This window comes from Pollicipes pollicipes, unplaced genomic scaffold (genome assembly GCF_011947565.3).
Source record: "Pollicipes pollicipes isolate AB1234 unplaced genomic scaffold, Ppol_2.1 Scaffold_7261;HRSCAF=8764_pilon_pilon_pilon, whole genome shotgun sequence".
NCBI lineage: Eukaryota > Metazoa > Arthropoda > Thecostraca > Pollicipedomorpha > Pollicipedidae > Pollicipes > Pollicipes pollicipes.
In genome coordinates, this window is record NW_023597054.1 from 50242036 (window position 1) to 50253979 (window position 11944).

General features: G+C 48.4%; 1 protein-coding gene across 1 annotated transcript; it reads right to left on the reverse strand.

Annotated features, from left to right (window-relative positions):
* Positions 1–159: 159 nt before the first annotated feature.
* On the reverse strand, positions 160–5396 carry LOC119112344 (uncharacterized). The gene is made up of 5 exons (XM_037236483.1): positions 5295–5396; positions 1576–1765; positions 1304–1400; positions 981–1082; positions 160–395 (listed from the first exon to the last, which is right to left on the reverse strand). Exons 2-5 carry the CDS (start codon positions 1737–1739, stop codon positions 237–239), a joined length of 522 nt encoding a protein of 173 aa, XP_037092378.1. The 5' UTR covers positions 1740–1765; positions 5295–5396; the 3' UTR covers positions 160–236.
* Between the last annotated feature and the right edge of the window lie 6548 nt (positions 5397–11944).

The window sequence follows — 11944 nt, forward strand, 5'->3', positions numbered from 1 at the left end:
CTTGTCTGGATAAGGCGTTGCGGGAAGTGTATGGTAAATGTAAAAAATATACCTTCGTGGATAGCAGGTATCGGTTGGCGAAACAGGATGTTCATTCAGAAGGGCTGTCACAATTTCTCCACCGTTCAGATCAGTCCAAGAGCTGAGCAAAAATACCCGTACCCGTCCACACCGACTATATTTACACGCACACTGCACGTACCGGCACATGAGAACGCGCTACACCGGCGTCTGGTTCAGTACAGTCCGCCCTTGTAAACGGTGCGGTCCTTGAAGCCGCGGTCGTAGTAGTCCCAGTGGTGGTGCCGGTCGCCTGTGTTGGGGTAGTCCTCCTCGCCGGGCAGCACGGACTGCCTCGATACATTCACCCCCCAGCCACCACGGCGCGTCCAGTCCTGCCGGTCGGCCGACGCCCACGTCCGTCAGAGCGACCGAAGCACCGAGCACGTGCCCCGCCGCCAGGCGGCACCGCTGGCGCCTGGCGCTCGCCCAGTGCATCACCGGGCGACGTCACACGTCGACAGAGGTCAACACGGCGGCGCCGTTGGCCAGCAAGTGTGAAAGGCGTTTCGCCAGACGGCACGGCATGTTTCAGGTCGCCAGGGCCCATCGTAGTCAATAGGATTTGGATCGAATGACGTGCACTTCAGCACACCCAGGGCAGTGAAGGCTGCATGGAGAGGAGGCGATGACCCGGATGAGATATTCGGCAGCTGCGCCTTTCGATAGCAATGTTCGTCTGGAAACTACAGGGGAACAACAACTATTCGGACACAGGGAGGGACAGAACACAAAACACAAATGGGCACACCTTTCAAGTCGTCTGTCGCTGGCCGGTGTTCAGTTACAGTTAAGGTTCTACGACCCGTACACGATCCAGCTGAAATCTGCCTTGCCACGAGCCTCTCTCGGCCAACCATCTGGCGTCTGGAGTGCGACTTACGCTTCGGAACGGGCCCCAAGCACAACGGATGACTCACGTTTCTGTTGTATTTGAAATAGTAGTGGCCGATGTAGATGGCTCCGACGAACATGAGCATCTTGCCCGTGTACCATCGGGCCATGAAGGCGCCCCTGACCCCCTGTCACACACACACCACGTCCGGTTAGCCAGCATCACCTTCGTGTTAGTAAAATGGCACGGTCCGGCGACGGTGCACGATCATGTTCTTGTACGTGGCGTGTGTTATCGCCGCCCTGCAGATACACGGTCGAAATTTGTCAAAATAACTTATCATTGTTGTGGTAACATTTCTAGACTCTACGTATGCAAACTGAACAAGAAACTTCATGCTCCACCTACCATCGCAGGCTGAAGTTTCTCAAACAGGGTGTTCAGAGGCCACTTGTAGAGACGCCGAATGGGATTCGTAATCTCATTGAAGTACTCTGGGATGTACCTGAGGAAGATACATAGTCCACTGATTCGGGTGATGTCCAAACAGCATCGAAACATTCTTTATATCACCCGCACAAAAGTCTACACACGGAAAGAACACGCGCCTCCCGTCTCCCCGCACATCAGCTGCGTGAGCACGCGCCAGTCGGCCAGCTGTGTCGGCCCAGCGTACGTACCTTGGCTCCATGGGCCCCAGATGCTGGTCGCGCAGCCACTGGGCGCGCCACTTTCGGTCCTCGGCCGACATCTTGATGAGCCGCTCGCGCACGTTCTTGCAGCGGCCCTCGATGGACATTGGCTGCACGCCGCCGGTCGCCGAGGCCGGCAGGTTGCTCGTCATGGCGGCGGCCGGCGGGGGGCCTGCTGCTGTGGAGGTGGCGGCGGCCAGAGGTCAAGTGGCGTGCAGCAAGACGTCAGGAAGCGTGCAGCCAGACGCCAGGTGGCGTGCGGCCAGACGTCAGGTGGCGTGCAGCCAGACGCCAGGTGGCGTGCGGCCAGACGTCAGGTGGCGTGCGGCCAGACGTCAGGTGGCGTGCGGCCAGGCGTTAAGTGGCGTATGGCCAGATGTCACAATTAGTTATTAGTTATTAGCACTACCACGGAACAGGCTGAATTGCCCTTCCACAAGGCATTTATGGGGACAAGGAAGAAGCGTGCTTGCGTTTTCCACGAAATGCCTCACTTGTGTTTTAATACCTACACTTAGAAAAAGCCGTACATGCTGCGTTATCTTATTTTCACTCGGTTGCCTTGTAGCACATCACTGCATGGACCCAAAACTGGAGGCATCTGGACGAGCTAGCTCGTCTTTTCCCCGTCATTTGCGCATCCTTCAATGCGTCTTTTGACAAAGCCTTCTTTTGCTTCGAGAACGCAATAAACCAGCTCTCCGATGGGCTGTGATTTGTGTGAATGCACCTCGGACTCGACAAAAAGGAACGATTATGCCGCACGATGTAAAGTCAATGCCCCAATGTAAGCGTCCTAATGGCATTGTGGGACATGGTTGGCCATACTTGTTGGTCTATGTATGGCATAGCAGGTGCTTGGATTGGTTCAAAACGTCAAAACGAAAAGCAGCGTGGATATTCAATGGGTGTGATATAAAGGAGAGGTCCCGCCGCACCTGGGCTAACATGTAAATCTAAGGACACCTGGAGGTCTCCACACAACTAAGGCAAACCGTGCAAGTGTATGTTCGGCAATGAGCGCCATAAAATGAAGAGCATCACCATGCTATCATTCACATGTGTCCTATGTGTTGTCTTCTTGCTCCTGGCCTGTATCCTCAACCCAATGTTAGTTGTGGCCTACCGATGTTCGCGTCACGGCTAGCCGGCCCGGTAGCGGCGGCTACCGGCTAAAAACCGGCTAATAAGGCCTGGTTTCATAGAGCGAAAAGACGAACCCGCGCACTTTGATATATGATGCATCCACCCAAAGATAACAATAACATAGTGTGTGATACATCAACCCAAGGATAGCAATAACATAGTGTCACTGACTTGTTCTATGCATCACTGCTGTAGGATCAAAACATGAAGTCAAATCGGCCGCCCAAACTCGTATGTCTATATGGTAGATTAAGGAAGTGATAAGGTGTGCATTGTGATGTCAAGAAATTAGACTTTGCAACTAATGAATAATGCTGGGTCCCAGAATCTGTTTTACTCTTTGGTGTGTGGTGGAAGATGGGGACTTGGAAATGGTTTTGCCCTTGGGTGTGTAGTGAGAGCTGTTAATTCAGTTCCTTTTCAATAAGTTGAAATCAAATAAAGGCTACCCTGATCCCCCTAAATCCTGATTTGCAAAGAAGAAGAAAGAGCAGGTAACATTCCCAAAGTGCTGTCTACCTTGGGAAATTTCCATGCCACAGAGTGCAGTTGGCTGAGATTTATTGGTTCTGGATGGTCATTCAATTATACAGTTTCAGCTAAATGCAAGATATTTTTTTTAAAATCCAAGGTTAGTTATGATTGTGATCTTTAATTTACAGTTGACATACTGGTTACACATCCTGCAGGGTTGGACAACTGTTAACTCTGAGGAATGTACCTTAAAATGCACAAACAACACAATAAGAATTATAACCATGATATAAGGTGTAAGATGTGACTTGCAGTACACATGTGTGTGCTATACCAACAGACAAAAACAGACATTAAAATATATGCAAACTCACAAGAGTGCAACCTTCATCATCTTATCTTAGCAGCCAGCTGTGTTTGGTGTTTGCTGGCTGACAAGCTTCTGATACAAAGTTATGTTGCTTTAGCCCCATCTAGATCAGATTCATTTAGCCCTGCCTAGCATATGTCCCATAAAGCTTTTGATCCCTGGTATGTTACCATACAATCATTCCCTAGCACATAATCCCACTTCCTACATTCCTAATATTATGATCAAATAGGTGCACAAGCCACCAGAATGCAGATGCACCAGCCAGCAAGTGCAAAAATGAGAAGAAGGAGGTGAGTCCAAATCGATTTTCAGCTATACTGCTTTGCATCACACATCACTATAACTATGCTATTATTAATGGCAGAAGCCTGGGTCCCAGCAGTGCACAATCCTGAGAGTAGGAGGGACAAAGCCATGCATGTCAATTCAAGCTTACACAGTCGTTTTCTCCAGAATATCAAGGACCAATAAGTATATTTAGACTTACATTATGCCAATGTTACATGTTGAGGATTATTTTGGCTTACATTAAGCCACTGTGACATGTTGGGGGGTATCATATCTCACTTGGTTGGCTTGACATCTGGCCTCCAACTTGTGGACTCCTCTGTCCTCCAGACATTTGACACCAAATTTATTAACAAATTCCAGCAGAACAACCAAGAATGTATAAAATCATGGAGGAGCATAATGATTTCCACCAAACAGTAACAGAGCATAGCATGAGAAAACAGCATGTTGAAGCTACCTGCATTGGTCTCACAGTGGTTGAACCAAGGTGAGTCAAACAGGAGGTTGTTAGAAATATGCATGTTAAAGATCCAGACATAAAACATGCATAGATATTAACAATTGTGGTCACCTGCTTTTAAGCCCAAAGTTTGCATTTGTTTGAATACACCCCACCTCCTTCAGAGTAACTAAACATCACAGCACTTGCTGTATGTCATGGTACTGATGAACTTTTGATCATAAGCCAAGTTTAAAGCATTAAGTGTTATCAAAATTGAATTTTTTTTCTCAATGGCATCCTTTAACCAGTGCCTGACCTAGTATACTGAAGATTGATAACTCAGCACAACAAGGTTTCAAAACTACATTCCTTGGGCTCAATGCTTAGTGGCATTTGTGCACTGAACCTGAAGCATCCATAAATCAAACTCAGGCAGGTACAAACTGGGCTGAATAATTAATTTTTTAGGCTTGAAAACCTTCAAGGGTTGCTTTCTGATGGCATTATCTTGCAAACATCATAATCCCTTGAACATTGGCTCACTGGATTGATAGTAAGATTGGTTGTGAGTTGTGACTTTGCTCAAAACTTATGGTCCCTGGATTTATGCTGTGCATGCACTTAAAGTAGTGGTGGGATGTCACTGCTATGCCAAATATCTTCCAAGTAGCATGAACCCTTTGCAGTCTGGTACACAGTTTGCACTATGATAAGTGGTACTTGACTAGGCCATTCTGGATTGATTCACCAAATAATTGCTTGGTTATGTTGTGACAGGAAGGTAGCTCAAAAAAATGTGTACCTTTAGTTTGTGAATTAAAAAATGAGCACCGTAAGACGGTTGGCAGTAACCTTGCAAACACCCTACATGTCATTATTGACATGACATGCAGGCTGAAAGCGCAACATGCCGCCCGAACTACACCCTCTGTCCCTAAACGTATGTTTTTTGATGTTCCTGGGAAGAGAAATGTCCATTACCTGTACAAAACGGTTTTGTTCAATCGAATATTGGACCTCTATCCGCAGACCTTTGCGTCTCAGAACCGTAATAACGCTCGAGCGGATGCGGGCAGAGTACGAGGTAATGGGTTTAGACATATATGACGCAGATGTTCTGAAAGAAAATTGGTAGCCAAACTACTTTACAAAAGTAGTACAATCGGGATATTTTACGACGTGCGTGCAGATTGCTTCATCGTGATGAGTGACTATGTCGATGAGCATTGGTTGTAATTTGTTGAAAAGCCTGGTTGGCTTTATTGGGCTCAGCACTGTGCCTAGCTTGTCAATACTTTGGCATAGACTTCTCATAATGTTTGGCATGTAAAAATCCACTACTTTGTCCATGTCCCGTAACAACCAAAACTTGAACAACTATACAGGTGCGATGTTATTGTCCTCACAAGATGAGGAATATAGGGCTGCTTGCAACCATGCCCTGTAATGACGTGTGGCGATATTGATGCGCAATGGCTATCTAGAACATCAGTGGCGAACCCAGAGGGGGCACGGTGTCATACCCCCCCCTCCCCTCACCCCTTGGACCTCGAAGGGATAAATAGGCTACGAAGGGGCTTATAGACGGCGAACAGATACTGTTGTTTAGCACGAAACCGAACAAAACTGGATGTGTTTGAGGCTTCAAGCGACCAAGAACAGTCACAAGATTTCCATTGGCGCCTTTGCCTCAGAGCAGCAGCTGGATATGCGCCGACGAATTTTTATCCGCAATTGTCGAACATAATTTTACGCGCTCCCGACGTCCTGTATTTCACTTCCGTTGGTTATTGAATTATCTGCACTGATTTCATTTGTGCATCACGTGCTTAATTCATTTTTAACGCCAGGATATTTCAGACTCCCCTTTTAAAGTCAAAGCAAAAACTTTGCATTAGTCATTAGCCACGTTCTGGTCACATCTATTAGCCGGCTGGCCGGAAATAAATTGAGCATCAAGTTTGTCCTTGATTTTGATTGTATTTCGTAGCCAACTTGAGTTCATTTGCCATGTTTTTTTTCAAAATGCTTAGCCTCAAAATGACAGGGTCATGCTCTGGAGAAAATGAGCGGGTTCTATGTGTGTACGTGGCACGCCTAGTTTCTAGGATGGCGCAGAGTAAAATGAGTTCCCGTATAAAAATGGCATATATGATGTAAAATGTCATACACCCAAACATGCACACACATATACTAGGCGTGCCACGTACACGCTTACATAGAGCTCGCTCATTTTCTCCAGATCATGAGCAGATCAGACCATATCATACCGATGATATCATACCAGCAGATCAGATCATACCGATGTTCATTCTCCATATACATCTCCAATGTATATATATATATATATATATATATATATATATATATATATTTATATATATGTACAAATCTCCAAATATTATGACCGGAAAACGAGGGTTTCCTTTTGGAGGGCGTCCCGAACTGTAGTGGGCGCACAAGGTTGCGTTCCCTCCCCTTGACGAAATCCTGGATTCTCCACTGTAGAGCATATATATATATATATATATATATATATATATATATATATATATATATATATATATATGCAGGACTAGATAGGACAGCTGAATGGAGCGGTCCGATTGCTGGTACGTAAAGCGGGCCGCCATATTGAAGCAGTCAAGGAACACAGACTCGCTCTGGCAAAGCCATTGTAACGCTTGGGACGAGGTTTCTTTGTAAGATCGCGGAAATAAAAATTAAAGTTGGAACCGACTTAAACCAAACGTTAAGCAATAAAATTAAACCGATTGGAGCCGCTAAAGTTAGGGGGCTTTACTAGATAAGGCTCTATGTCGACGATCATGAAACTTCGGTTCCTGATGTTTCAGTATCCAATTATTTACCCGCATGGAGAAATTCCCGCCGCCGAACTCCACGACCGCTGTCTGCGGGGACGGGCCGCCGTGCTCACACCGAGTGATGGTGGGGCCGCTGCCTTCCCGTCTACCGATGTTCTAGAACCTCGCGAGGGTCGACTGCAGCCGTATCCGATGTGGTACTAGTGACACCCATTCGAGAAGTCTGGGAGCGTGGGCTCAACACTGGTGTCGACCATGGCGGTGCCACCGCTGGCGTGGATGATTCAGCTGCGCTCACGCCAAGCACCGACAGGATTGCCGTCTTACCTGGCGTTCGTCGGACAAGTGGCGTAAGGCTTGCCCAACGTCGTGCCGGATCCCGCGGCGGGCGGGGACGCCATGTCTGATACTGCCGTGTGGAGGATGTCAGCACACCTGGTGCCGCGGTGACGCTGCCGGTGCCCGCGGATCAGCGGCCGCGTATTTGGTGCCGACGTACGAGTCACTGCCGAATCTACATCGTGCGGGGCGTGGTATGTCGCCCGCCGCTGCCTTCGCCAGTTCCACGGCCCTCACAGAGAGGTGATGAGCACAAGTACTTGCCACGCTCAGATATATTCGGCGCACAAGCAGGCCCCCGGCCAGATCAGTGTCCCGGTTGGTGAGGTTCTAATAAACGGGATAAATACTTGCGAACATTCAAAACCAGTTATTTACGTATACAACAATTTTTACCATGCAATAACAGGACTAATACATCAAAAACGCAAACACTTCAACCTTCTTACAATATTATGATGACTTGTAGTTTAACGTACATCTTAATCGTCTGACAATGCAATGAGATCCGTGTTTTAGCGCTTTCATAATGCCGTAACACTCCTTGACTGAACATATTCATGAATCGTCCGCGATAACGTAGCTGCAGCGAATTTAACATCCCAGATCACGTGCAACAAGAAGCCTAAGTACAGCAGAGAATAGGCCGGACGAAGCGGACGATCGGCGGGGTGTGACAATTGAAGAAAAGAGTATCTGCTGGATACGCCGCCAAAAAAATGAACACAGAATATGCGCACCTACAGCTGGCTTATGTCTTATGAACAGCATGACTACAGTTCATTTTTCCGGATCCTGCTCCTCTGCAGGCTTGCGTTGTGCACCCTCGACTGATGATGAAAACCGACTGATGGTGAAAACACACCCGTTGGTAGCTACCATCAGCATCCTGATGCACTGAGTGTGGTGGTTTTCCAAACCGTGCTGGGCTGCCAGGGGGCAATGGCCCGGGACTCAAACTTTAGTGGTACCGATACGGGACACAACGACGCACACCATTTGTCGGTACCGAAGTGATTCGTCAGCCAACCGCGGCGCTTCGGCCACAGATTTGACATCAGGACGTGACGTCGTTGAACTCCTGACGGCTCACCAGTGCTTCTCGGCAGGTAGCGCAGCCTTCTCTGTCCAGCGTTAGTCAGGCGACGAACATGGCGATGAAGCAAACGGCACTGGCGACCACGAAGGACAGTCCCGGCCGGTAGGCATAATCGTCCAGTATATCGAGCATATCGGTGTTGTCCGTGTCGCATGCGTCATCGGCACCTCGCTGACTGGGACTGTGATTCACAGCCAGGATGAACGTGGGATCCATCCACGGATGTTCCCGCTGCATCCCGCGTACGCGCCGGAACGTAGCGACGAATTGGCTGGCCCTCTGTTGTCGTTTCATCCGCCTGAGAAATTCTGGGCTGTAAGGCACTGGGGTTCTTGTTTTCAAAAGGTCGGAATGGATGGTATTCATGTCATGTTCTCAAACTAGTGAAAACACCCTGAAAAATAAGGAGTGCAGCCTACTTTCTCTCCAGTCAATGGTCTTATGGTCGGTAGCTCGTCAAGACCATTGTTGGTAGTAAACAATCGAAAAATGAAGCTCATGACTACATGCGTAAGTTGAGTGGTCATGGATCGCCACCTTAAGTGGTTACGCGCCAGCAAGATGAGGCTTGTGACTCAACGTAACATAGTTTTGTCACTATATGTTGTTCATATCAATGTTTGTGGCTGATAGCAGGGCAAAATACTAAAATTGTACTCCCGCTGGACTGAACTTAACAGAAACAGAAATAAAGAACATTAAAATTTGAGTCGCAATTTTAAATTAACATTTGAAACAGAGAGGAAGGCAACAATGAGCAAGTTCCGCAAAAATGTCAAATGGGCAACACGCAATCTGTCCTCAAGATTTTAATCCGAATAAGATATATAATATGAACATAATCTACAACTGCTAGCTGGATGTGGCAGGCTGTTCTGGCAATTCATGGCCAACTGATTAGGAAACTACACTCATCATCATGGCAATCATATCATTCAATGATTGTCAGGAGGCCAGCCAATGGCATATTGTTGGTGCACTACATCAACGATAAAATGCATGCACAGCTGATGCAGCTTGTATCGCTCGGTGTCTTGGAAGACAGATTGCTCTACCCCGAAATCCTTGACTAACAGATGTCAAATGATTTGCAGCATACACAACACGTATACTTTTCCACCACCTCGTATGACTATCGGATTTGTCTAGTTACGCTGTAAGCCCTTAAACACTCATTTACACCGATCTCTATAGTTCTCGACGATGTACAAAAACAGCTTTGTCACGCTCACCCCAAGACGCGCGTGCGTATTCGGCAGGAAGTCCGCTAGCAGGTAGAGGGAGCTGCAGTGCGTCAGCTGAGTGACTTTAGACTGCCATGTGTCACAAAGATTTGGAGTAGAGCACCCTGATGTTACTTGGACATAACACAGCTCATTCCACCCTCCCCTTCCCGCCCCCCCCCCCCCCCTCATTTGGACAACGCCGATACCAAATGACTGCAACACATTCAGACGCAAGGAGTGACTAAATGGCCGTGAGAACGATATCCAATAAACGGTGCGACTGTGAAGGAGCTTCCCGTGCCTTTTACTTTGAAAATGACGGTTTCCGGCATGTTCATTCTGTTCAATGAGCATCTATTGCTTTTAAGAATCCGCGTATGTGCAAACTGCGCCTACAGTAAATGCCATCGCTATAGCTGTTTGCTACGCCATGGATGGTTTCCACGGACGACGATCTGTTCACTTCTCAGAAGTAACCCTCTCAGCCGAGCGATTCGCTATTCCACTGAGGCTATCCACGCCTTGCTGTCGTTCGCATGCATCAGTGGTGAACAGCTGAAGCCTCCGTGACTGGACGCCAGTGGAGAAAACGTTCAGAAACGTCGGGACGGTAAAATTGTCGTAACTTGCAACGACCATAAAAACAGGTAGAAAACGACCCTTTTTGGTCCAAACTATGTCGCACTTTTGGGGATCTATATAAGTCGTATCCGGTTGCGAATGCAACGCCATTTTCCCTCATTTCGTGACGGTGGTCCAATGTTCCACAATATTTTTATGGTTGTATTGAGTGGCTTGCAGCTAAAATATGCGCTCAGTAGACTTTGGCACCCATACATTTTTATCAGAAACAATACGAGAACCTATGACCTATCTTAACGGAAATGTGATGTTTATTGAATAGCATTTCGTTAAAATTCTACTAGCTCAGCAAAGGCTCGGGTGTCTCAGTTTGATTCTGGCAGCGTAAATCAATGGCGGATCCGAGGATCTATGCAATACCGCACATTCACTGAGAGAGCCGATGCGGCCTCTGCCTTCATCTCTAGCCTATTCTAGCCATATAAGCCTCCCGGTGAGACAGGCCGCCCCTCATCATCTCAGTGATCGCTAGGGGCAACGGCGCACGAGACCCGGTGGGTGTCGACACGTGCGAGGAGAGCCGAAGGTCGGCCATGCCGCGTGACGGCCCGAAGCGGCGGGAGGTCGACACGTGCGTAAGGAGAAGCCTCGCCTCCGGCTGTTCTGAGCCTCCTCACAGAAGTGTTGATGAGCATTGGCTGTGCCGTTAAGACGTCGACATTGCAGGCATCAAAGCGCCCTTATGATTGGATGTAGTTGGGATCGTTTCACCTGCCGTGAAAGACATATGTAGTCTGTCGGGGTTAATTAAGATCGTGCAGAACGTCGGCGTTACGCAACACGGCTTCCGATTTCGTCGTGATTCACCCAGCCGTCGTGATTTACCCGGCCGTCGTGATTCACCCAGCCGTCGTGATTTACCCGGCCGTCGTGATGTACCCGGCCGTCGTGATTCACCCATCATTCATGATGTACCCGGCCGTCGTGATTCACCCAGCCGTCGTGCTTTACCTGGCCGTCGTGATTTACCCAACCGTCGTGATTTACCCTGCCGTCGTGATTCACCCAGCCGTCGTAATTTACCCGGCCGTCGTAATTCACCCAGCCGCCGTGATGTACCCGACCGTCGTGATTCACCCATCATTCGTGGTTTATCCGGCCGTCGTGATTCACCCAGCCGTCGTAATTTACCCGGCCGTCGTGATTCAGCCAGCCGCCGTGATTTACCCGGCCGTCGTGATTCACCCAGCCGCCGTAATTTACCCGGCCGTCGTGATTCACCCAGCCGCCGTGATGCACCCGGCCGTCGTGATTCACCCATCCGTCGTGATTTACCCGGCCGTCGTGATTTGCCCGGTCGTCGTGATTCACCCAGTCGTCGTGATTTACCCGACCGTCGTGATTCACCCAGCCGTCGTGATTTACCCAGCCATTGTCATTCACCCGGCCGTCGTGATTCATTCAACAGTCACGATTCACCAGCACTGAAAAGCTGCACTCGTTCCATGCAATTTATTGGTGCATCGCAACTGGAAAATAAGCCAAGTCCAGTGAGCCGAA

Excerpts from the sequence above, each read along its gene's own strand:
- LOC119112344 (XM_037236483.1), bottom strand. The coding sequence starts at position 1,739 with ATGACGAGCAACCTGCCGGCCTCGGCGACCGGCGGCGTGCAGCCAATG. Across the intron at positions 1,083-1,303 it reads AGAAACTTCAGCCTGCGATG|GGGGTCAGGGGCGCCTTCAT; the intron begins GTAGGTGGAGCA and ends TGTGTGTGACAG. Across the intron at positions 396-980 it reads ATTTCAAATACAACAGAAAC|GACTGGACGCGCCGTGGTGG; the intron begins GTGAGTCATCCG and ends GCCGACCGGCAG.